Here is a 25,257-nt window from a genome sequence, read left to right on the forward strand (position 1 = left end):
ATTGAGTGGGGCTGAATTTAACTGCCCAACCCACACCCCAAACTTATTTAAATAACAACAGAATTTGTGATTCAGTGCTATGAAAATGTACCATAGAACCGTGGAAGATTACAGCACAGAAACCCTCCTTGGCTGTGCCAAACCATTTTTCTGCCTAGTCCCACTGACCTGCATCTGGACCATCTCCCTCCATACACCTCCCATCCATGTACCTGTCCAAGTTTTTCTTAAACGTTAAAAGTGAGCCCACATTTACCACTTCATCTGGCAGCTCATTCCACACTCCCACCACTCTCTTTGTGAAGAAGTCCCCCATAATGTTCCCTTTAAACTTTTCCCCCTTCACTCTTAACCCATGTCCTCTGTTTTTTTACTCCCCTAGCCTCAGTGGAGAAAGCCTGCTTGCATTCACTCTATTTATACTCATCAAATTTTATATACATCTATCAAATCTTCTCTCATTCTTCTACGCTCCAAGAAATAAAGTCCTAACCTATTCAACCTTTCTCTGTAACTGAGTTTCTCAAGTCCCAGCAACATCCTTGTAAACCTTCTCTGCACTCTTTCAACCTTATTTATATCCTTCCTGTAATTTGGTGACCAAAACTGAACACAATACTCCAGATTCGGCCTCACCAATGCCTTATACAACCTCATCGTAACATTCCAGCTCTTATACTCAATACTTTGATTAATAAAGGCCAATGTACCAAAAGCTCTCTTTACGACCCTATCTACCTGTGACGCCACTTTTAGGAAATTTTGTATCTGTATTCCCAGATCCCTCTGTTCCACTGCACTCCTCAGTGCCTTACCATTAACCCTGTATGTTCTACCTTGGTTTGTCCTTCCAAAGTGCAATACCTCACACTTGTCTGTTTTAAACAACTTCTGCCATTTTTTACTTCATTTTTCCAGCTGGTCCAAATCCCTCTGCAAGCTTTGAAAACCTTCCTCACTGTCCACTACACCTCCAATCTTTGTATCATCAGCAAATTTGCTGATCCAACTTACCACATTATCATCAAGATTGTTGATGTAGATGACAAATAACAATGGACCCAGCACTGATCCCTGTGGCACACCATTAGTCACAGGCCTCCACTCAGAGAAGAAATCCTCCACTACCACTCTCTGGCTTCTTCCATTGAGCCAATGTCTAATCCAATTTCCACCTCTCCATGTATACCTAGCGACTGAAGCTTCCTAACTAACCTCCCATGCAGGACCTTGTCAAAGACCTTACTGAAGTCCATGTAGACAACATCCACTGCCTTCACTTCATCCACTTTCCTGGTAACCTCCTCGAAAAACTCTAATAGATTTGTTAAACGTGACCCACCACGCACAAAGCCATGTTGACTCTCCCAAATAAGTCCCTGTCTATCCAAATACTTGTAGATCCTATCTCTTAGCACTCCTTCCAGTAATTTACCTACTACCGACGTCAAATTTACCAGCCTATAGTTTCCCGAATTACTTTCAGAGCCTTTTTTTCCGTTTGGGAAGGAAATCTCAGGATTAAAGGTTGATAATTTAAGACCGAGACAAAGAGGAAATTTGCTGCTCAAGATTTGCATGTGTTTTGATTTGTACCCTTGACGGCTGTGGGAGGTGAGTGATTAACTATTTACAAAATTGAGATCAATGAAGAGTGAAAAGACCTTGCTTTGTTTAATTTGGCTTGAGGCCAAGAACCACAGAGATAATGCTATTGTCAACAAGAGTTAGAGCCAGCTCTTCAAACTTTATTTAGCAATGAATAATACATAGATTACTTCCATGAAGAGAATATAAAAACAAAAAAAGCATGTGGCAATAACTATGCCCGATATAGCAACCAAAATTGCAATGAATATGTCCAAAACTTTATGAGGCTACTCCTCTCCTCCTCTAACTAATAAAGTGTATGTATCGTTCAGTCCACAAGATTGTGATACTGAACTCCTTTCAACAGAGCAATATTCAGTCCTTTTTTTTAAACATTAGCAATTAAACTGAAAATAATTGTTTTTTGCAGGTGTCCTGGAAGAACGTTACTATTCATTAGAATCAGATGTAATAATATCACTGGCATATATTGTGAAATTTGTTGTTTTGCAGTAGGAAAACATTGCAGTATAGAGTATAATAAAAATATAACTTACCATTAGTATCGCTAACAAAAATTAAATTAAGTAAGTAGTGCAAAAAGAGGGAAAAAAGTAAGCGACACACACAAAATGCTGGATGAACTCAGCAGGCCAAGCAGCATCTATGGAAAAGCGTATTGACAATGTTTTGGGCCTAGACCTTTCATCAGGACTGGAAAAAGAAAATGAGGACTCTGAGTTAGAAGGTGGGGGGGGGTGGGCGCGGTGGAGGGAAGGAAGAAACACAGGGTGATAGGTGAAACTGGGAGAGGGAAGGGGTGAAATAAAGAGCTGGGAAGTTGTTTGGTGAACGAGATACAGGGCTGGAGGAGCGGGAATCTGATAGGAGAGGACAGAAGACTGTGGATGAAAGAAAAGGGAGAGGAGCACCATAGACAGGTGATGGACAGGGAAGGAGATAAGTTGAGAGAGGGAAATGAGAATGGTAAAGGTGGGGGCATTTCCAGAAGTTTGAGAAATCAATGTTCATGCCATCAGGTTGGAGGCTACCCAGATGGAATATAAAGTGTTGCCCCTCCAACCTGAGTGTGACCTCATCGCAACAGTAGAGGACGCAATGGACTGACATGCCGGAATGGGAAGTGGAATTAAAGTAGGTGGCCACTGGGAGATCCTGCTTTCTCTGACAGATGGAGCATAGGTGCTCAGCGAGGCAGTCTCGCAGTCTGCGTCGGGCCTCACCTATATACAGGAGGCCAGACCAGGAGCACCGGATACAGTAGGTGACCCCAACAGACTCACAGGTGAAGTGTCGCCTCACCTGGAAGGACTATTTGGGGTTCAGAATGGTAGTGAGGGAGGAGGTGTAGGGGCAGGTGTAGCACTTGTTCCGCTTGCAAGGATAAGTGCCAGGAGGGAGATCAGTGGGGAGGGATGAATGGACAAGGGAGTTGTGTAGGGAGCATTCTCTGTGGAAAGCTGAAAGGGAGGGGGTGGGAAAAATGTGCTTGGCGGTGGAATCCCATGGAGATGGGGAAAGTTATGGAGAATAATGTGCTGGACACAGAGGAGGTGAAGACAAGAGGAACCCTACCCCTGACGGGGTGGTGGGAGGAAATGGAGAGAGCCGTGTGCGAAGTGGAAGAGATATAGTTGAGGAAAGCGTTGATAGTGGAGGAAGGGAAGACCCTTTCTCTGAAGGAGGATAACTCCTTCATTCTGGAATGAAAAGCCTCCTCCTGAGAGCAGATGCAGTGGAGACAAAGGAATTCAGAGAAGAGGATGGTATTCCTACAAGTAATAAGGTATAGTCCAGGTCACTGTGAGAGTCATTGGGTTTATAATAGACACCAGCAGATAAGCTGTCTCCACAGATATAAACAGAGAGATCGAGAAAGGGAGGGAGGTGTCAGAAATGGACGAGGGAAAATTTGAGGGCAAGGTGGAAGTTGGAGGCAATGTTGATGAAGTCGACGAGCTCGGCATGTGTTCAGGAAGCAGCACCAATGCAGTCATCAATGCAGCATAGGAAAAGTGGGGGACGGTCACCAGTGTAGGCTTGGAACATAGACTGTTCCACGTAGCTGACAAAAAGGCAGGTAAAGCTGGGACCCATGCGAGTGAGAGGAGCCAAAAGAGCAATTATTGAGAGTGATGACAAGTTCACCAGATGCAGGAGAGTGGTGGTGGAGGGGAGCTGGTTGGGTCTGGTGCCCAGAAAGAAATGGAGAGCTTTGAGACCTTCCTAGTGGGGGATGGAGGTATATCGGGACTGGATATCCATAGTGAAAATAAGATGCTCAGGGCCAGTGAACCTGAAATCATTGAAAAGATCAACAGTGTGTGAAGTGTCACAAATGTAGGTCCGAAGGGACTGAACCGGCAGGGGGATAAGACTGAGTCGAGGTATGCAGATATGAGTTCAGTGGTGCAGGAACAAGCAGAAACAATGGGTTTACCTGGGCAGGCAGGTTTGTGGATCTTGGGTAGAAGGTAGAAAAGGAGGTTTGAGGTTGTTGGCAGAGTTAATAAGGTTGGTGATGGTGTGTGAGACATTGGCCTGGTGCTCCTTAGTGGGATCCTGTTCGAGGGGTAAGAGGCGTAAAAAAGTGAGGTAGTGTACACAGATTCATTGAACATTTGGAAGCTGTTCCTGAATCATTGCATGTGTGTCTACTGGCTCCTGTACCTCCTCCCTGATGGTGGTAGCAAAGCAAAGAGGGCATATTTGGGTGATAGGGATTGTTAATGATGGATGCTGCCTTTTTGAGGCATTGCCTTCTAACGGTGTTCTCAATGCTGGGGTGTCTAATGCCTATAAAGTTCAAAAGTTCAGAGTAGCATTTATTATCAGAGTAAATACATGTCATCACGTCAACCCTGAGGTTCTTATATAATGGAGCTGGTTGCATTTACAACTTCCTGCCACTTTTTCTGATCCTGTGCAGTGGCCCCCCCCCTCCCCCCATACCAGACAGTGATAGAATGCTGTTCACAGTACATCAGTAAAAATTTGCAAGTGCCTTTGGTGACATTCAAAGTCTCTTCAAACTCCTAGTGAAATATAGCCGCTGTTGTTCCTTCTTTGTAATTGCATCAATATGTTGGGCTCAGGATAAATCTTCAGAGATGTTGACACCCAGGAACTTTCCACTGCTCACCCTTTCCACTGCCGATCCCTTTCCACTGCTCACCCTTTCCACTGCCGATCCCTTTCCACTGCTCACCCTTTCCACTGCCGATCCCTTTCCACTGCTCACCCTTTCCACTGCTCACCCTTTCCACTGCTGATCCCTTTCCACTGCTCACCCTTTCCACTGCTCACCCTTTCCACTGCTCACCCTTTCCACTGCTGATCCCTTTCCACTGCTCACCCTTTCCACTGCTCACCCTTTCCACCTCTGATCCCTTTCCACTGCTCACCCTTTCCACTGCTGATCCCTTTCCACTGCCGATCCCTTTCCACTGCCGATCCCTTTCCACTGCTCACCCTTTCCACTGCTGATCCCTTTCCACTGCTCACCCTTTCCACTGCCGATCCCTTTCCACTGCTCACCCTTTCCACTGCCGATCCCTTTCCACTGCTCACCCTTTCCACTGCTGATCCCTTTCCACTGCTCACGCTTTCCACTGCTGATCCCTTTCCACTGCCGATCCCTTTCCACTGCCGATCCCTTTCCACTGCTCACCCTTTCCACTGCTCACCCTTTCCACTGCCGATCCCTTTCCACTGCCGATCCCTTTCCACTGCCGATCCCTTTCCACTGCTCACCCTTTCCACTGCTGATCCCTTTCCACTGCTCACGCTTTCCACTGCTGATCCCTTTCCACTGCCGATCCCTTTCCACTGCCGATCCCTTTCCACTGCCGATCCCTTTCCACTGCTCACCCTTTCCACTGCCGATCCCTTTCCACTGCTCACCCTTTCCACTGCCGATCCCTTTCCACTGCTCACCCTTTCCACTGCTGATCCCTTTCCACTGCTCACCCTTTCCACTGCTCACCCTTTCCACTGCTCACCCTTTCCACTGCCGATCCCTTTCCACTGCCGATCCCTTTCCACTGCCGATCCCTTTCCACTGCTCACCCTTTCCACTGCTGATCCCTTTCCACTGCTCACCCTTTCCACTGCCCATCCCTTTCCACTGCTCACCCTTTCCACTGCTCACCCTTTCCACTGCTCACCCTTTCCACTGCCGATCCCTTTCCACTGCCGATCCCTTTCCACTGCCGATCCCTTTCCACTGCCGATCCCTTTCCACTGCCGATCCCTTTCCACTGCTCACCCTTTCCACTGCTGATCCCTTTCCACTGCCGATCCCTTTCCACTGCTCACCCTTTCCACTGCTCACCCTTTCCACTGCCGATCCCTTTCCACTGCTCACCCTTTCCACTGCTGATCCCTTTCCACTGCTCACCCTTTCCACTGCCGATCCCTTTCCACTGCCGATCCCTTTCCACTGCCGATCCCTTTCCACTGCTCACCCTTTCCACTGCCGATCCCTTTCCACTGCCGATCCCTTTCCACTGCTGATCCCTTTCCACTGCTCACCCTTTCCACTGCTCACCCTTTCCACTGCTGATCCCTTTCCACTGCTCACCCTTTCCACTGCTGATCCCTTTCCACTGCTGATCCCTTTCCACTGCTCACCCTTTCCACTGCTCACCCTTTCCACTGCTGATCCCTTTCCACTGCTCACCCTTTCCACTGCTCACCCTTTCCACTGCCGATCCCTTTCCACTGCCGATCCCTTTCCACTGCCGATCCCTTTCCACTGCCGATCCCTTTCCACTGCCGATCCCTTTCCACTGCCGATCCCTTTCCACTGCTCATCCTTTCCACTGCTGATCCCTTTCCACTGCTCACCCTTTCCACTGCCGATCCCTTTCCACTGCTCACCCTTTCCACTGCCGATCCCTTTCCACTGCTCACCCTTTCCACTGCTGATCCCTTTCCACTGCCGATCCCTTTCCACTGCCGATCCCTTTCCACTGCTGATCCCTCAGTGAAGACTGGTGGTGTGTGTTCTTTCGACTTGCCCTGGCTGAAGTCCACAATTCCTTGCTTTTACTGACATTGAGTGCAAGGTTATTGTTCCGAAACCATGCAACCTACTGATGCATCTAGCTCCCGTATGCTTTCTCATCACAATGTGAAATTCTGCCAATAATAGTTGTGTTGTCGGCAGATTTAGAGATGATGTGCCTAGCTGTGCCTAGCCTCACAGAGGTGGGTGAAGAGAGAGTAGAGCAGTGGGTTAATCGTGCATCGTTGAGGTGTACCAGTGTAGGTAGTCAGTGAGGGGATGTTATTTCTGATCCGCACAGACCGTGATCTCCCAGTAAGAAAGTCAAAGTCCAGTAGCAGAGGGAGGTACAGAGAGCAATGCTTTGGAGCTTGTTAATTAGAACTGAGGGTATGTCTGTGTTGAGCATTGAGCTGTAATCAAACAGCAGCCTGACATATTTTCCAGTTGATCCAAGGCCGAGCGGAGAGCTAGTGTGATTGTATCGGCTGTAGACCTATTGTGGTGATAAGCAAATTGTGATGGGTCCAGGTCCTTGCTTAGGCAGAAGTTGATTCTAGCCTTGACCAACTTCTCAAAACACTTAATTAAAGTAGATGTGAATGTCACTAGTTAACCTGATCCGCTCTTCTTAGACACTGGTATGACTGTCGCCCTTTTGAAGCAAGAGGGACCCTCTGACTGCGACAGTGAGAGATTGAAGATGTCCTTGAACACCCCCGATCGTTGGTTGGAATTTGGTTTCAGAACCCTTCCATGTACACCATTAGGGCCTGAGGCCCTGCAAGGGTTTATCATCTTGAAAGATATTCTGACATCAGCCTGCACTCACTACAGTTACTGCGGTTGGTTGTTGAAGAGCTTTAAAAAGCAGGAGGTTTTTAAACAGAAAACAAAATACAGGGAGTTAGGAAGGAAGCTGAGAAGCAGGACATCAAGGGTAGTAATCTCAGGATTGCTCTCTGTGCCATGCAACAGTGAGGATAGGAATAGAATGAGGTGGCAGATAAATGCATGGCTGAAGAATTGCAGCCAGGGGCAGGGATTCAGATTTCTGGAAAATTTTTAATTGGGGAAAGGCAAATTATGAGGCTATAAGGCTAGAACTTGTGGGTGTGAATTGGGATGATGTTTTTGCAGGGAAATGTACTATGGACATGTAGTCGATGTTTAGAGATCTCTTGCGGGATGTAAGGGATAAATTTGTCCCGGTGAGGAAGATAAAGAACGGTAGGGTGAAGGAACCATGGGTGACAAGTGAGGTGGAAAATCTAGTCAGGAGGAAGAAGGCAGCATACATGGGGTTTAGGAAGCAAGGATCAGATGGGTCTATTGAGGAATATAGGGAAGCAAGAAAGGAGCTTAAGAAGGGGCAGAGGAGAGCAAGAAGGGGGCATGAGAAGGCCTTGGCAAGTAGGGTAAAGGAAAACCCCAAGGCATTCTTCAATTATGTGAAGAAAAAAAGGATGACAGGAGTGAAGGTAGGACCGATTAGAGATAAAGGTGGGAAGATGTGCCTGGAGGCTGTGGAAGTGAGCGAGGTCCTCAATGAATACTTCTCTTCGGTATTCACAAATGAGAGGGAACTTGATGATGGTGAGGACAATATGAGTGAGGTTGATGTTCTGGAGCATGTTGATATTAAGGGAGAGGAGGTGTTGGAGTTGTTAAAATACATTAGGACAGATAAGTCCCCGGGGCCTGACGGAATATTCCCCCGGCTGCTCCACGAGGTGAGAGAAGAGATTGCTGAGCCTCTGGTTAGGATCTTTAAGTCCTCGTTGTCCACGGGAATGGTACCGGAGGATTGGAGGGAGGCGAATGTTGTTCCCTTGTTCAAAAAAGGTAGTAGGGTCAGTCCGGGTAATTATAGACCAGTGAGCCTTACGTCTGTGGTGGGAAAGCTGTTGGAAAAGATTCTTAGAGATAGGATCTATAGGCATTTAGAGAATCATGGTCTGATCAGGGACAGTCAGCATGGCTTTGTGAAGGACAGATCGTGTCTAACAAGCCTGATAGAGTTCTTTGAGGAGGTGACCAGGCATATAGATGAGGGTAGTGCAGTGGATGTGATCTATATGGATTTTAGTAGGGCATTTGACAAGGTTCCACATGGTAAGCTTATTCAGAAAGTTAGAAGGCATGGGATCCAGGGAAGTTTGGCCGGGTGGATTCAGAATTGGCTTGCCTGCAGAAGGCAGAGGGTGGTGGTGGAGGGAGTACATTCAGATTGGAGGATTGTGACTAGTGGTGTCCCACAAGGATCTGTTCTGGGACCTCTACTTTTCGTGATGTTTATTAACGACCTGGATGTGGGGGTAGAAGGGTGGGTTGGCAAGTTTGCAGATGACACAAAGGTTGGTGGTGTTGTAGATAGTGTAGAGGGTTGTCAAAGATTGCAGAGAGACATTGATAGGATGCAGAAGTGGGCTGAGAAGTGGCAGATGGAGTTCAACCCGGAGAAGTGTGAGGTGGTACACTTTGGAAGGACAAACTCCAAGGCAGAGTACAAAGTAAATGGCAGGATACTTGTTAGTGTGGAGGAGCAGAGAGATCTCAGGGTACATGTCCACAGATCCCTGAAAGTTGCCTCACAGGTAGATAGAGTAGTTAAGAAAGCTTATGGGGTGTTAGCTTTCATAAGTCGGGATAGAGTTTAAGAAACGCGATGTAATGATGCAGCTCTATAAAACTCTGGTTAGGCCACACTTGGAGTATTGTGTCCAGTTCTGGTCACCTCACTATAGGAAGGACGTGAAAGCATTGGAAAGGGTACAGAGGAGATTTACCAGGATGCTGCCTGGTTTAGAAAGTATGCATTATGATCAGAGATTAAGGGAGCTAGGGCTTTACTCTTTGGAGAGAAGGAGGATGAGAGGAGACATGATAGAGGTGTACAAGATAATAAGAGGAATAGATAGAGTGGATAGCCAGCACCTCTTCCCCAGGGCACCACTGCTCAACACAAGAGGACATGGCTTTAAGGTAAGGGGTGGGAAGTTCAAGGGGGATATTAGAGGAAGGTTTTTTACTCAGAGAGTGGTTGGTGCGTGGAATGCACTGCCTGAGTCAGTGGTGGAGGCAGATACACTAGTGAAGTTTAAGAGACTACTGGACAGGTATATGGAGGAATCTAAGGTGGGGGCTTATATGGGAGGCAGGGTTTGAGGGTCGGCACAACATTGTGGGCCGAAGGGCCTGTACTGTGCTGTACTATTCTATGTTCTATGTTCTATAATTGGAACCTCTTCTGGGGCAGGTGGGACCTGTACTAAAGGGATGGTTGCACTTGAATCCGAGGGGGACCAATATTCTTGCAGGCAGGTTTACTCGAGCTGTTGGGAGTGGTTTAATCTAATATGGCAGGGAGATGGGAACCAGTATGATAGAGCTGAGGATGAGCCAGCAGGTTTACAAGTCGATGATGCGTATAACATGAATGTAAGGAAGGACAAGCCAATAATTAGGTACAAATGCAGACAGAGCAAAGAGTTAAATTGTACAACAGGGGCAAAATTCAAAAGGGTGAAGAATGTGGGTCTGAAGGTGTTGTATTTCAATGTGTGTAGCATTCAGAATAAGGTTAATGAGCTCATGACACAATTAGGATTGGTCGGCATGACGTTATGGGCATCACTGAGTTTTAACTGAAAGAAGGCCATAGTTGGGAGCTGAACGTCAAAGAATATACTTTGTATTGAAAGGACAGGCAGGAAGGCATAGGTGGTGGTGTGGCACTGTTGGTAAGAGTTAGAATTACATCCTCAGAAAAAGATGACATAGGGTCAGAGAATATCAAAATTTTGTGGGTGGGGTTAAGAAACTGCAAGGGTAAAAATCAGAATCAGGTTCATTATCACCAGCATGTGACATGAAATTTGTTAACTTAATAGCATCAGTATAATATAATACATAATATAGATGGAAAAACCCCAAAATAAAATAATAAATAAATCAATTATATTAAATAGATTAACAATTTTGCAAAAATCATTAATACTATAGATTAAAAAAGTGAGGTAGTGTCCAAGGGTTCAATGTCCATTTAGGAATCGGATGGCAGAGGTGAAGAAGCTGTTCCTGAATCACTGAGTGTGTGCCTTCAGGCTTCTCTATCTCCTACCCATTGGCAACAACGAGGAAAAGGGCATGCCCTGGTGCTGGAGGTCCCTAATAATTGATGCTGACTTTCTGAGACACCGCTCCTTGAAGATGTCCTGGGTACTTTGTAGGCTACTAGCCAAGATCCCAAGATGAAGCCATCTTGGTCTTCCGATTAGGAAGTCAAGGATCCAATTGCACAGGGAGGTACAGAGGCCCAGGTTCTGCATCTTCTCAATCAGGATTGTGGGTATTAAATGCTGAGCTATAGTCAATGAACAGCATCCTGACATAGGTGTTTGTGTTGTCCAGGTGGTTTAAAGCCGTGTGAAGAGCCATTGAGATTGCATCTGCTGTTAACCTATTGTGATGATTGGCAAATTGCAGTAGGTCCAGGTCCTTGTTGAGGCAGGAGTTCGTTCTGGTGATGACCAACCTGTCAAAGCATTTCATTACTGTAGATGTGAGTGCTACCGGGTGATAGTCATTAAGACAGCTGACATTATTCTTCTTAGGCATAATTGTGGTATGATTGTTGCCTCTTTGAAGCAAGTGGGAGCTTCCACCTGTAGCAGTGAGAGGTTGAAAATGTCCTTGAATACTCCCACTAGTTGGTTGGCACAGGTTTTCAGAGCCTTACCAGGTACTCCATCGGGACCTTCTGCCTTGCGAGGGTTCACTCTCTTTAAAGGCATCCTAACATCAGCCTCTGAGACAGAGATCACAGGGTCATCAGGTGCAGCAGGGATCTTCACAGCTGTAGTTGTGTTCTCCCTTTCAAAACGGGCATAGAAGGTGTTGATTTCATCTGATAGTGAAGTATCACTGCCATTCATGCTGTTGGGTTTTGCTTTGTAGGAAGTGATGTCTCGCTAATTCTGCTAGAGTTGTTGTGCATTCGATGCCGCCTCCAACCTCATTCAAAATTGTCTCTTCACCCTTGAAACAGCCCTCTGCAACTCGTACCTGGTTTTCTGGTACTGGACTGAGTCACCAGACTTGAATGCCACCGATCCAGCCTTCAGCAGACGACGTACCTCCTGGTTCATCCATAAAAAACAATTCTGAGAATCATATATAGACCTCCAAATAGTAGCCAAGATGTGAGGTTGAGATTGCAAAGGGAGCTGGAAAAGGCATGTAATATGGGTAATTGTAATGGGGGACATCAATATTCAGGGGGATTGGGAAAATCAGATTGGGTATTGTGTAATAACCCAGGTCTTACTAGGGAGCTTAACATAAAGGAACCCTTAGGAGGCAGTGATCATAATATGATTGAAATCATACTGCAGTTTGAGAGGGAGAAGCACAAGTCACATGTATCAGCATCACAATAGAATAAAGGGAATTACAGAGGCATGAGAGAGGAGCTTACCCAGGTGGATTGGAGGAGGATAATGGCCGGGATGATGGCAGAGAAGAGGTGGCTGAAGATTCTGGAATGTTTCACAAAGTGCAGGATAGATATGTCCCACAGAGAAGTTATTCTCCAATGGCAGGGGCAGGGGTAGGCATCCATGGCTGACAAGGGAAGTCAAAGACTTTATAAAAGCCAAAGAAAGGGCATACAAGGTGGCAAAAGTGAATGGAAAGTTGGACGATTGAGAAGCTTTTAAAATCCAACAAAAGGCAATAAAAAGAGCTATAAGAAGGGAAAAGATGAAATATGAGGGCACACCATCATGTCCATCCCACGCTCTGGTGCTGTGTGGAGATTACTGCCCACTCAGATTACTGACCTGAAACTTTCACTCCTGTGTCTTTCCTCACAGATGTGGTCTGACCTGCTGAGTATTCCTAGCATTTTTTGTATTTATTTTAGATTTCAAGCATCTGAAATTTTATCTTCCTTGCTAAATTCACAGTTTCTTCACTCCCACGAATGCCAAAACTGGCGAAGCTTTGCTTGTTCTCTGACAGGATTTTTGTCTGTCTCTCTTGTCTTGTTCACTCTCAATGCTTTCTATTCCCATTCTTTGAAAAATGGTTCAACCAGAGACACTGACTCTGTTTCTCTTCCCACAGACGCAGCCTAACCTACTGAGTATTTCCAGCAATTTCTGGTTTTCTTTTAGCACAGGCAATTATCGATCAGTCTCTCGGCAAGAGCATGACAATAATTTGACACAAATAGCTGAACAGCAGAGAGATGCCAAGGCAGTCACATGGTACCAGAGGAGCGAGGCACTTGGACCACCGCAGCAGAAGGAATAGGCAGTGATGCTTCGAGCTCCCTTTGGCCGAGCAATGGAGAAAGTTCCTTTTCATTGCCTTTGGGTCTCGTGCCCACTCGCCCCTCAGGCACTGCACTAACATTATGCTGTGGGGTAAATCTCAGGGACATCAGTAACGTTAGTCATTACACTGTGCAGAGACACATTAAACAAGAGAAAAATTTGTTGCTTACAAAATGAATGCATTTTATCCCCTTCATCTTGCATGACCTGTTAAAGGACGTAGGGACCTTTTCATTTTAGGCAGTGGCGCAAGTCCAAGGTGCCATGAATTCCTCTGTCAGTCTTTTGATCTTTTCAGTGCTCTCACTGAGTAGCACTGTGTCCCACTTTCAACAAGAAATTTGTTTGCAGTCCACGACACTGCACATTACAAATGAAAACTCCTGCAGGGGCTGCCGTAAGTCAAAGGAAATTTATTATCGAAGTACATCAAATTTAAATGTAGAATATGGTAAGAAATATGTACTTCCTGCAGGAAAATAAAGAAATACAAAGATATTTATGAAAAACTATGCAAAAAGTATACTTTAACTGCAAAATTAGTGGATATGGCGCAGTCCATCAAGGGTAAAACCTTCCCCACTGTTGAGCATATCTGCATGCAACGCTGTTGAAGGAAAGCAGCATCCATCATCTGTGGCTACCACCACCCAGGACATCCTCTCTTCTCGATGCTGCCATCACGAAGAAGGTACAGCAGCCTCAGGGCTCACACCACCAGGTTCAGCAATAGTTATTACCCCTCAACCATCAGGCTCTTGAACCAAAGGGGAATTCACTTGCCCATCATTTAAATATTCTCACAGCCAATGGACTCGCTTTCAAGGACTCCTCATCTCATATTCTTAATATCTATAGCTTATTTAATTATTATTATTATTATTTCTTTCTTTTTGTATTTGCACAGTTTGCTATCTTTTGCATTCTCAACACTCAAGTTGGTGTGGTCATTCATTGATTCTGTTGTGGATATTATTCTATTATGGATTCACTGAGTATGCCCATAAGAAAATGAATCTTAGGGTTGAATATGGTGACGTATGTGTATTTCGATAATACATTTACTTTGGACTTTAAGGAAAGACTTACAAATGTGCAAAAGACACATTGTGCAATAAATAAATAAATAATACTGAAGACATGAGTTTGTAGAGTCCTTGATCTCTAAGTTGTGATATCAGCTCAGAGTTGTAATGAGTGATCCATGCCTGTTCAGGCGATTGATAGTTGTAGGGTAATAACTGTTCCTGAACCTCGTGGTTGGGACCTGAGGCTCCTGTACCTCCTGCCCAATGGTAGTAGCAAGAAGAGAAGATTGCTTGGGTGGTGGTGGTTCTTGATGATAGATGCTGCTTCCACGCATTTGTGCTATGGTGGACAGACTTTGTTTGTGATGGAATGGGCTGTATCCACTGCTTTCTGTGAATGTTTCCCTTCCTGGTCACTAGTGTTTTCCCATCAAACCGGTTAGGGTACTCTCTACTATGCAACTACAGAAGGCTTTACTTTACAATATGATCTTATTCTTGTTTTTAACTCAGGTCTAATTATTGATGCCTTTGGTGAACTAAGGGACCAGCAAGAGCAAGTGAAAGAAGACATGGAGGTAAGAGCATCAACACGGGGAATAGCAATGCCAGGAGTTAGGCTCTGTGCATCTGGCCATGGAATATGTGCCCTTGTCTCAGGAAAGAACTTTGGGTTGAGCTCTTCTGGCCCTCACATTCGATCGTCGCAGTGGAATTTCAAGGTCAGATTCTAGAAGAAATATGATGGCAATTTTGCAAAGCTTGTTTTCTGAATTCACGAAGAGTGCCACTTCCCACTGCAGATAATGGAGATCACATGAGTGTGTCTCTGTGAAAGCTAGTACCCTAATGAATACAGTTCAAGCCACTAATCTCCTACAAATGTCTTCGGTAACAGAGGGTAAAGGGCGGATATTTGGCTTAGATTTTTCTGGAACATGCCAGCTTCTCTTGGTCTTCGGCGCATGTACAATGAAACACAGAAGTCCTGAACTTACTCACCCATAGTAGGTATGAGAACTTAGTTGGCAGAGTCCTGTGGCAGAACTGAGGTACCCCAGCAATTATCAGGGAACTTGTGGATTCTGCATCTAACCCAAGCACAATTCCATTTGACTTCAGTGGTCTGTGCTACTTCAGGGAAGAAAAGAAAGGAAGTGGTAAGTCTGATTTTGCCATTTAGAAACAGTGAAATCCCCTGCTAGCATTGACAGCTGGATGTGTGGTTTTGTTGACTGGCAAAAAGGAAATGTCTTTATGAAGTTACTTCATTGTCACATTCCCACTCGGACACTGGGACATTTCCATCTGGCCAGCTGGGTGCTCTATATCCAGAGCAGTTAAATTCACAAGTGGGGAGACTTCATTGTGTGAGCCAGTTGTAACATTAACTTGAACGAACCAATACCACTGCTGGCAACCACGTGTAGTAATCATCTTGTATGTCGCACCTTTTGATCAATCCAACAATAATGTTCCATAATTCGAAGAGGTGTATTTGATCATTTATTAGCAACTCACAAAACATATGATCTTGAAGCAATGTAAATAAGCGATGTAAGTGGTCAACGAAAGACATGACACCCAGTGGTCCCCAGCGCTAAAAACTGCCCAGAGCAGAGTGCGAGTACGTACCTAAGCCCTTCCCTTTTACCACACCTCACGCACATGACTAGCTGCCATAATAAATGCACAACACAGAATACAATACAGATAGAAAACGGATGCATGGCTCCTACACTCGTGCATTGCTAAAATAGGGCATCAGTCGAGGATAAGCACGAGTGGGAATGCAAATTTAATCTTAAAATATATATTTAGAATTAAATTGCCTTTAGTAAAGCAAGCAAGTCAAAACCTCTTTCAAAGAAGCACTACAGTTACAAGCCAAATTGCTTTGTGGTGAGCCCAGAAGTTCCATGGTGATAAGCTCATGGGAACTCTTCTCAGATTCAAGTTAATCAGAACATGTTGTTCTCCATTAGTTTTGAAGAAGGAGAGAGTTATGTATGATTTTATTTATCACATCCCTTCCCCTTAGACATGAATGTCAGCAAATACCCAGTTATGTGTTCTGTGGTAATTATATTGACCAGGTTTAAATTGTTGAACAAATAATTTTGAGTTCAATTTAATTTCAGATATGCAAATATCTCAAACTTCTTTTCATAACTTTCCCACAGTTTATGTGACCATACAGAGGTAAATTCAGGAATAAAGACCGAGTTGGAGGATGATTGGACAAAACATGTGACCGAAGCCTTGTGCTTTTCCCAGTGACTGATTAAAGCCATCAGATAATATTGATCTGCAATCTACCTTGCCAGTCTTTCTTATCTTCCTCTTCTCTCCTTCCAGACTAAGTGCTTCATCTGTGGAATTGGCAATGACTACTTCGACACGGTGCCCCATGGCTTTGAGACTCATACACTGCAGGAGCACAATTTGGCAAATTACCTGTAAGTACTTCCATTTCCTGCAACTCAATTACCCCAGAGACAGGCCGACATTCTGGGTTTTAATCAGCAGAGTGGCCACAAAGAAGATAGGAAAGCAAACTCTCTCAGTCAGTGGTGCACATATTAGGGAAGAATGCAATCTGACAAATAAAACAATCCCTCCACAATGCAGAGTTTCATTGAACACCCTTTTATGGATAGACATCATTTTTATCACTGAGCATTGCCAATTCCCTTTGTACCAGCAGATGGAGGCAAATGACCTGCCAAGAAAGTTACTATACTGTTAAACCAGCAGCTTCATAGTTTGAATGATTAAATAGGAATACACACAGATTCATCACAGCTATAAGGCAAGGGATTTTTACCTTTTAATGAGGATTCTGTATATGTTCAAAGAGGTTATGTGGACAAGGATCATGAAGCATCAGAATTTATATTTTCAGAGTGAAGAATAGGTAAGGCTCCTTTTGACTACAGCTCTGCCTTTAATACCATCATTCCAAATAAACTGATTCCTAAGCTCCGGAACCTGGGCCTTAGCACTCAGATCTGCAGCTGGATCTTCAGCTTCCTCACAGACAGGACCCAGGCTGTAAAAATAGGGGACAAGTTCTCCTCTACAATCACTCTGAGCACTGGTGCCCCACAAGGCTGTGTACTCAGCTCCCTGCTGTACTCACTGTACACCCATGATTGTGTAGCCAAGTTTCCATCAAACTCAATATATAAGTTTGCTAATGACACAACAATTGTAGGCCGTATCTCGGGTAATGATGAGTTTGAGTACAGAGAGGAAATTAAGAACCTGGTGGCATGGTGCGAAGACAATAACCTATCCCTCAACGTCAGCAAGATGAAGGAATTGGTTGTTGATTTCAGAAGGAGTAGTGGACAGCACGACCCAATTTACATCGGTGGTGCGCAAGTGGAACAGGTCAAAAGCTTTAAGTTCCTCGGGGTCAATATCACAAATGACCTGACTTGGTCCAACCAAGCAGAGTCCACTGCCAAGAAGGCCCACTAGCACCTTTACTTCCTGAGAAAGCTAAAGAAATTTGGCCTGTCCCCTAATTTTGGCCTGTCACTAATTTTTATAGATGCACTGTAGAAAGCATTCTTCTAGGGTGCATCACAACCTGGTATGGAAGTTGTCCTGTCCAAGACCGGAAGAAGCTGCAGAAGATCGTGAACACAGCGCAGCACATCACACAAACCAAACTTCCGTCCTTGGACTCACTCTGCACCGCACGCTGTCGGAGCAGTGCTGCCAGGATAATCAAGGACACGACCCACCAGCCAACACATTTTTCGTCCCTCAACCCTCCGGGAGAAGGCTCAGGAGCTTGAAGACTCATATGGTCAGATTTGGGAACAGCTTCTTTCCAACTCTGATAAGACTGCTGAACGGATCCTAACCCGGATCTGGGCCGTACCCTCCAAATATCCGGACCTGCCTCTCGGTATTTTTGCACTAGCTTACTTTCCATTTTCTATTTTCTATTTATGACTTATAATTTAAATTTTTAATATTTACTATCGATTTGTACTCCAGGGAGTGTGAAGCGCAGAATCAAATATCGCTGTGATGATTGTGCGTTCTAGTACCAATTGTTTGGCGACAATAAAGTATAAGGTATAAGCATAAAGTATAGAGGTGATGCAGCTTCAGTTGCTGAGGGATGAATGCAAAGAAATTACAGCCATAATCTTCCAAATATCTGTGAGTCAGGTGTGGTGGCTGACAGCTGGAGAATTGTAAATTCCAATTGTCATCTTCTTTACCTATTGGATTACATCGTTTTGTGTTCCTTCTCATCTTTCTCCAGCAGCTATCTCACACCTTCACCCTGCTCTTCCCCAGCTTTGCTCTTATTTATATCCCACTTTTTCTGCCACTATCTCTCATCTACCTGCCCTTGTCTCTAAACTAAACCCTCTTCTCTCCCTTATCTGTTGCAACTCACCTGCCGTCATACACCCTTCCTAAGTTCACAAATCACTCCTTCCTCCCTATTCTCTCTCTCCTATTTACAATGGTCATCTCACTTCACCATCTCAGGCTGATGCAGAGTTTCAATCTGAGATATTGTCAATTCCTTTCCTCTCACAGTTGCTGCTGGAACTGCTGAGCTCCTCTAGCTGAGTATTTATTGATATAAATTTTACACCCTTGTTCTTGAAGGGTGGCAGAGTGAAGATATGTCTGTCCCAAAGGAGATGTAAGGCGCTCCTTCCCTCCGCTAGCCTACAGGTCACGCTTTGGCATGTTGTTGCACCTGCTTAGCCCCTTGATCAAGGTCATGTGAAGCTATGGGAGCAGCTGGTGGATATCACAAGTCCTGGTTATGTGACCACAGACGCCTGGCAGACAATCATTGAAGAGTATTGATAATGGATGGGGTCACCCTACCATTATCAATACAACACCTGGTAAAGACACTACCCAGAAGAAGGCAATGGCAAACCACTTCTGTAAAAAGTTGGCAGATAAGGAACTGATGAAATGTAATACTGAGAAATGTCAAGTGCTTCATGTTGATAGGAAGAAAGTGAAGAGGCTATAATAGGTAATGGGCATGACTGAAAGTGTACAGGAAGAGTGAGATCTTGGCATGTATTTTTGCAGAATTCATTGGAAAGTAGTCAAAGAAACGTCCAAGATACTGTACTTTATAAATAGAGTTCCGGAGTACAAAACCAAGAAAATCATGATGCATCCTAATAAAACATTAGCTTGGTCACATCTGGAAAATAGTGTCCAGTTCCAGGTGTCAGGTCTTAGATGAAAAGTCTCTATATAATTTGCAGAAAAGATATACTAAAAGTATTCTGGGGATGAGGACCTTATGTTATCTGGATACACTTGAGAGGCTGGAGTTGCTCCTCTTGCAAGAGAATTATCTAGAGGTATTTAAATAGTGAAGTGTAAAGATGAAATGGATAGAGTGGAACTGTTCCCATTACCTGAAGGGTTGTGAACTTGGTGAGGTAGAATGAAAGCACCTGAGAAAAGAACCAATAGTGATATGAGGACTTTGTCCTGCTGAGTGGTTGGCTTTTGGAATGTACTGCCAGGGATTGCAATGGAAAAGATTCAGTTGTAGTATTCAAATAGGAGTTGGACAGATGTCTGAAATGAATGAATGTTTAGGGTTATGGATGGAATGGTACAATCTAGATTGCACATATAGAGCTCCTGCACCAACTCCTTAGATCTGGTCTCACTAGCACCTGGCATGGGTATCAGTCTTGAGATCCCAACCCTCGAGATCCTGTCCTTTAACTTATCACCTAACTTTTTGAGCTGCTTTTCAGGACCTCATCACCCTCCAATCCACGTTATTGTTACTGACATGGACCACGACCTCCGGCTGCTTACCCTCCCACTTAAGAATGTTGTGGACTTTGGGATGAGCTTTGGGAAAAATGTTACTGTGGCCTTCAATGCAGATCGCATTTCACAATGATTTTACATTTCTGCTTAATCTCTCGTGTATTAGAAATCAATACTTCACATTAAAAAAGCAAGAATGCATTCTGTAATTGATATTGAATTTGAATATAAATGTTGTTTCAAGTCAGATTGTGTGTAAAGCTTATTTAAATGATGCTGACTGATGTCTTTATTCCTCCAGATTTTTCTTGATGTACCTTATTAATAAAGATGAAACCGAGCACACCGGACAGGTAACAGCCACCACTTTCTGATAAGATCATACAACATAGGAGCATAACTAGGCCATTCAGCCCATCGAGTCTGCTCCTGAGTAAGGGTGGATGGGTGTAGGGCTTAAAGACACATGATACCCAGATTCTCAGCAAATGCAATATTAGCATTCTTTTCAAGAGGACTAGAATATAAAAGGAAGAATGTAATGCTGAGTCTTCATGAGGCATTGGCCAGACCACACTTGGAGTATTGTGTGCAGTTTTGGGCCCTTTATCTAAAAAGAGGTGTTCTGACATTGGAGACTGTTCAGAGGTGTTTCATAAGAACAATTCTGAGGAGCGCTTGATGGCTCTGGGCCTGTACCCGCTGCAGTTTAGATGAAAGCAGGGGGATCTCATTAAAACCTATTGAATATTGGAAGGTCTAGCTAAAGTGGATGCGGAGAGGATGTTTCCTATAGGGGTGAATCTAGTTCCAGTGGGCACAGCCTCAGAATAGAGGGATGTCCCTTTAGAACAGAGATAAGGAGGAATTTCTTTAGCTAGGGCAGTGAATCTGGGGACTTCATTGCCCCAGATGGCTGTGGAGGCCATGTCATTGTGTGTATTTAAAGCAGATGTTGATGGTTTCATGATTAGTCAGGGCATCAAAGGTTACGGGGAGAAGGCAGGAGAATGGAGTTGAGGGAGATAATCAATGAGTCATGGCTTGATGGGTCAAATGGCCTAATTCCGCTCCTATGTCTTATCGTCTTATGGTCTAAAAGAGAGATTAAGCGGGAAGAAATTATTATTCACCATCATAGCAATTATTTTTTATTAATATTAATAACGGAAAATAATAAATATGGTCAGTGCATGAGATCCCTCATTGAAGATCAGCACTTTCTTGTTTGCTAGCAAGCCCTGCTAGATTTGTAACATTTTCTTATACATGCAATATCTGGGAAGGCAGCAAATACTTTCGAACTTCATTGTAGAAGATCAAGGTTAGAATGGATTGAAATAGAAAGGAATTATGCCAAGAATGCTATTTTTACCATGGCACGTTTGCTTTGGCAAGTTTCATGCGATAAATAACTCACAGTGCTGTCTACAAAGTCTATCTTTGTGTTTTAAGTAACTCTGGTGCTCTAATTGTCTATTTTCACCAAATAATTCTGTCTAATGTGTGGGAGCTTAACTCTCTTAACAATCCTTTTTAGTTGGCATTTAGTAAAACTTTAGAAATTTGGCACAGTGCTGCCTGGATTATTGAATACAGAGTGACATACAGTGGCCTGCATAAGATAACATTTTAATTTTATCTATTAGGAATCCTACGTGTGGAAAATGTATCAAGAACGATGCTGGGAATTCTTTCCAGCTGGAGACTGCTTCCGCAAGCAGTACGAAGACCAGCTCAACTAAATAAGAACTAAGCTGGCCCACAAGCATTAGGACAACCTACAGATTTCCTCTTTGAATGCTTTCAAGCCTTTCGTTGTGTATAACCTGCTCAGTGTGCACTTGGAACACTGAAGCTATAGCTCACTGAGTGCGCTGTCAGCACATCTGCTTTCAAATTGATGTAGAGGAAAAAAAAACGTATTGATTTCAAACTGTGTGCCGATACATTTTAAGACATTTCCTTCATCCTGTGAGCACATAAGTGGAAGATGATAAATTGCTCTCATCCTAAACATTTATGTATTTCTTCATCTGGAATGATATTGTATACTTTTTTGATGTCCAGAGCAACCTGCTTACGGACACTGGGCTGTGATGAGGAAATAGTGCCTTACTATATGTGGGTTGAGCTATGCAAGAGATTGTATGCATGACCGTGTCACACTGTAAATCCATCTTTTGATGTACATGCTTCTGTCTGACTGCCATGCGTCTCAGGAGAAGTGCCGGACATTCACATAAACCCATGTTGTTAGTTATTTAGCTCTTTATTTTGGTAATGCTCTTATGCAATACAGCAACAGTCTGAATAAAGGATTCTTTCAAAGGAACAAAAAACTAAAATTATTCTATTGCATGTCTATTATGCAAGAACAAGAGAAAATAAAATGGCAAACTGATTAATGTGACAGCTGTTTTTTAGGTTTAAGGTTATTAATTACTCTGTAGTTACAAAGTGTTGTGTACCTTATTGTAGATTCAGAACCAGTTTCATCAGCCAAGAATGCTGTGTTTAAACTCGGTTGTTGTCTCACATATTTCCTGCCACTTGTGGTAAATATAGTGATTGAGGAATAACTGTCCACCCATTTCTGACTGAAGCTGAAGCAATATCCATTCAGGGATTTCATCAGACACCATTGTAAAGTAATTATGTGTAGAATACTTCATTTGATTTGTTTTAAATTGTAATGCCAATCTTTCGAAATAAAACATTCGGAATAAAAATTGAGCATTTTTTATTGCTTCAGAAAGCTGAAGAAACAACTTTTAACAAGGCTTCTCTGATTTTGCCTGTTTTCTCTTTTGGCAACATTAATTCTGACTGGGTGATACATGCTTGTGTGCTGGTTGCTTCTGGTACTGGTGGAAGATGCACAGACCTTTATCAATCCTGCTGTCATGATGTTTCCTACGGCCAATTTCCACAGTGCACAGTCTGACCATGCAATGAGAAGCAGTATGTTTGTTCACATAGAACTATATAGAACTTTATTGCTATTTATTTATATTTGGATTTGCACAGTTTGTAGTTCATTGATCCTGTTTATGGTTACTGTTCTATAGATTTGCTAAGTATGCCCACAGGAAAAAGAATCTCAGGGTTGTATGTGGTGACATGTATGTACTCTGACAATAAATTTTACTTTGAACTTTGAACTTACAGCAGAACCCACTGAGCCTGCTACCACCTCCCCTTATCTCATCCAATCCGCAGAATCTTCAATTTCTTTCCCTCTCGGCTCCCCAGGGAATTCATCTGTACCAATTTTCCTCACTTAGTCCTTGTGGGAATAAGCTCCACACCCTAATCAACACTCACAACACGCTAGAGGAACTCACCAGGTCAGGCAGCATCCATGGAAAAGATCAGTCGACGTTTCGGGCCAGAACCCTTCGTCAGGACTGTAGGGGGAAGGGGCAGAGGCCCCATAAAGAAGGTGGGGGAGGGCGTGGGAAGGAGAAGGCTGGTAGGTTCCAGGTGAAAAACCAGTAAGGGAAAAGATAAGGGAGTGGGGGAGGGGAGGCAGGGAGGTGTAGGCAGGAAAGGTGAAGAATAGGGGAAAACACAATGGGTAGTAGAAGGAGGCGGAACCATGAGGGAGGTGATAGGCAGCTGGGGGAGGGGGCAGAGTGAAATAGGGATAGGGGAAGGGAGTGGGAGGGAATTACCGGAAGTTGGAGAGGTGTAGCTCCTCCAACCTGAGTTTAGCCTCATCATGGCAGTAGAGGAGGCCATGTATGGATATAACTGAATGGGAGTGGGAAGCAGAGTTGAATTGGGTGGCTACTGGGAGATCCTGTCTGTTGTGGTTGTCACCATTCAGGGCCCCAAACAGTCCTTCCAAGTGAGGCAACACTTCACTTGTGAGTCTGTTGGGGTCATCTATTGCATCCGGTGCTCCCGGTGCGGCCTCCTCTACATCGGTGAAACCCGACGCAGATTGGGGGACCGCTTCGTCGAGCACCTCGTCTCCAACCGCCAAAACCTCCCTGCCTCCCCTCCCCCACCCCTTTATCTTTCCCCTTACTGGTTTTTCACCTGGAACCTACCAGCCTTCTCCTTCCCACCCTCCCCCCACCTCCTTTATAGGGCCTCTGCCCCTTCCCTCTACAGTCCTGACGAAGGGTTCCGGTCCGAAACGTTGACCGATCTTTTCCACAGATGCTGCCCGACCTGCTGAGTTCCTCCAACGTGTTGTGAGTGTTGCTTTGACCCCAGCATCTGCAGATTATTTTGTGTATACACTGTAATCAATCTTTGTGGTTACAAGTTCTACATTCTAACCAAATTTTGTGTCAATGTTTCTTCCAAATCCTTTAGAGGTTTTTATCAACACCAATCCTGTATTTATAGAACTCTCATTTGACTACCTGCAAACAGAATCATATTCTCTACAATTTCCCTACCAAATTATTTTAAAAGACTTAAAAACTTCTGTTAGATCATCCTTCTCTTTTGCAAAGTTTTTACTGATGGGATTCAACATCTCCTTTCTAGAATTGCCCCTGCACTCATGTTTGTATTTATGGATTGCAGGAAAGTTCAATAATCCTTCAGAGAGTAGTGATAAGTCACCTGCTTGAATTGCTACAACCCTGCTGTCAAACATACTTTCAAGTAAGGCAGGATGTTCCATGATTTCGATCCAATGACAAAAAGAGAATGGTGCCATATTTCCAAGTTGGGATGGAATTTGATGGAAGGAAATTTGTATGTAATAAAGTTCCCTTTTCCAAATGTTCTTGTTCTTTTTGGATGTTGAAATAACTTGGACAATGTGTTCCTCAGTTAATGGTTGGGTTGAGTTGTTCTTCGATCTTGGCAATCCATTTGCAAACGTTTCATCACTGTATGAGAAGGCATCATCAGTGCACTGTTCATTTGTGCTGTGTTTTCCAAATGTTTGGCCTTTATATTCTTATCAATCTATTAATTGGTCATCATTATGGAAGCTCAATTGTGACAAAGCGATGGGGTCTCGTCGCTGATTGGATGTGTGGCAAATTCTGTGTATTTTTTGGAGTTTTACCCACATTGGCTTAGAAATGGGATCAAGCTCTACATGTTTGCTTACAGAAGTGTTTGCAGAAGACCATGCTTCCAGGAATTCTCTTGCATACCACGCGTTTGCTTGTGCCATGACTTTGACTGTTGCCCAGTTGAATTTGTGCCCCTCTTGATCTTAATGGGTAGGGACTAGGGAGAGTTGGTCATGCCACTTACAGCCAGTTGATGGTCATGGATCCTTGTGGATGTGTTCTCTCAGCTGGCCAATGCAATATTTGCTGCTGTCCCTACATTGGATTTTGTAGACTACGTTGTTCTTGTTCAATAGCTTGGTTTGTTCTTTAGATTTGCAGAATACTCTCTGCAATCTTGCTGTTGATTTACGAGTGACTGAAATTCGATGTTCTTGGAGGAATCGGGATGTCATTTCAGAGATATTTTAAATGTAAGAAAGGAC

At 44.1% G+C, this 25,257-nt stretch overlaps 1 protein-coding gene across 1 annotated transcript in view; it reads left to right on the plus strand.

Annotated features, from left to right (window-relative positions):
* ryr2a (ryanodine receptor 2a (cardiac)) overlaps window positions 1-22,592 on the plus strand; it is an 801,439-nt gene extending 778,847 nt beyond the window's left edge. The window contains exons 99-102 of the mRNA XM_063055593.1: window positions 14,502-14,566; window positions 16,347-16,447; window positions 20,086-20,137; window positions 21,434-22,592. Coding sequence (XP_062911663.1) covers window positions 14,502-14,566; window positions 16,347-16,447; window positions 20,086-20,137; window positions 21,434-21,529 — 314 coding nt within the window. The 3' untranslated portion in view covers window positions 21,530-22,592. The remainder of the gene's footprint in view (window positions 1-14,501; window positions 14,567-16,346; window positions 16,448-20,085; window positions 20,138-21,433) is intronic.
* The last annotated feature ends 2,665 nt before the right edge of the window (window positions 22,593-25,257 follow it).

The sequence above is a fragment of the Mobula hypostoma genome, chromosome 8 (assembly GCF_963921235.1).
Source record: "Mobula hypostoma chromosome 8, sMobHyp1.1, whole genome shotgun sequence".
Lineage (NCBI taxonomy): Eukaryota > Metazoa > Chordata > Chondrichthyes > Myliobatiformes > Myliobatidae > Mobula > Mobula hypostoma.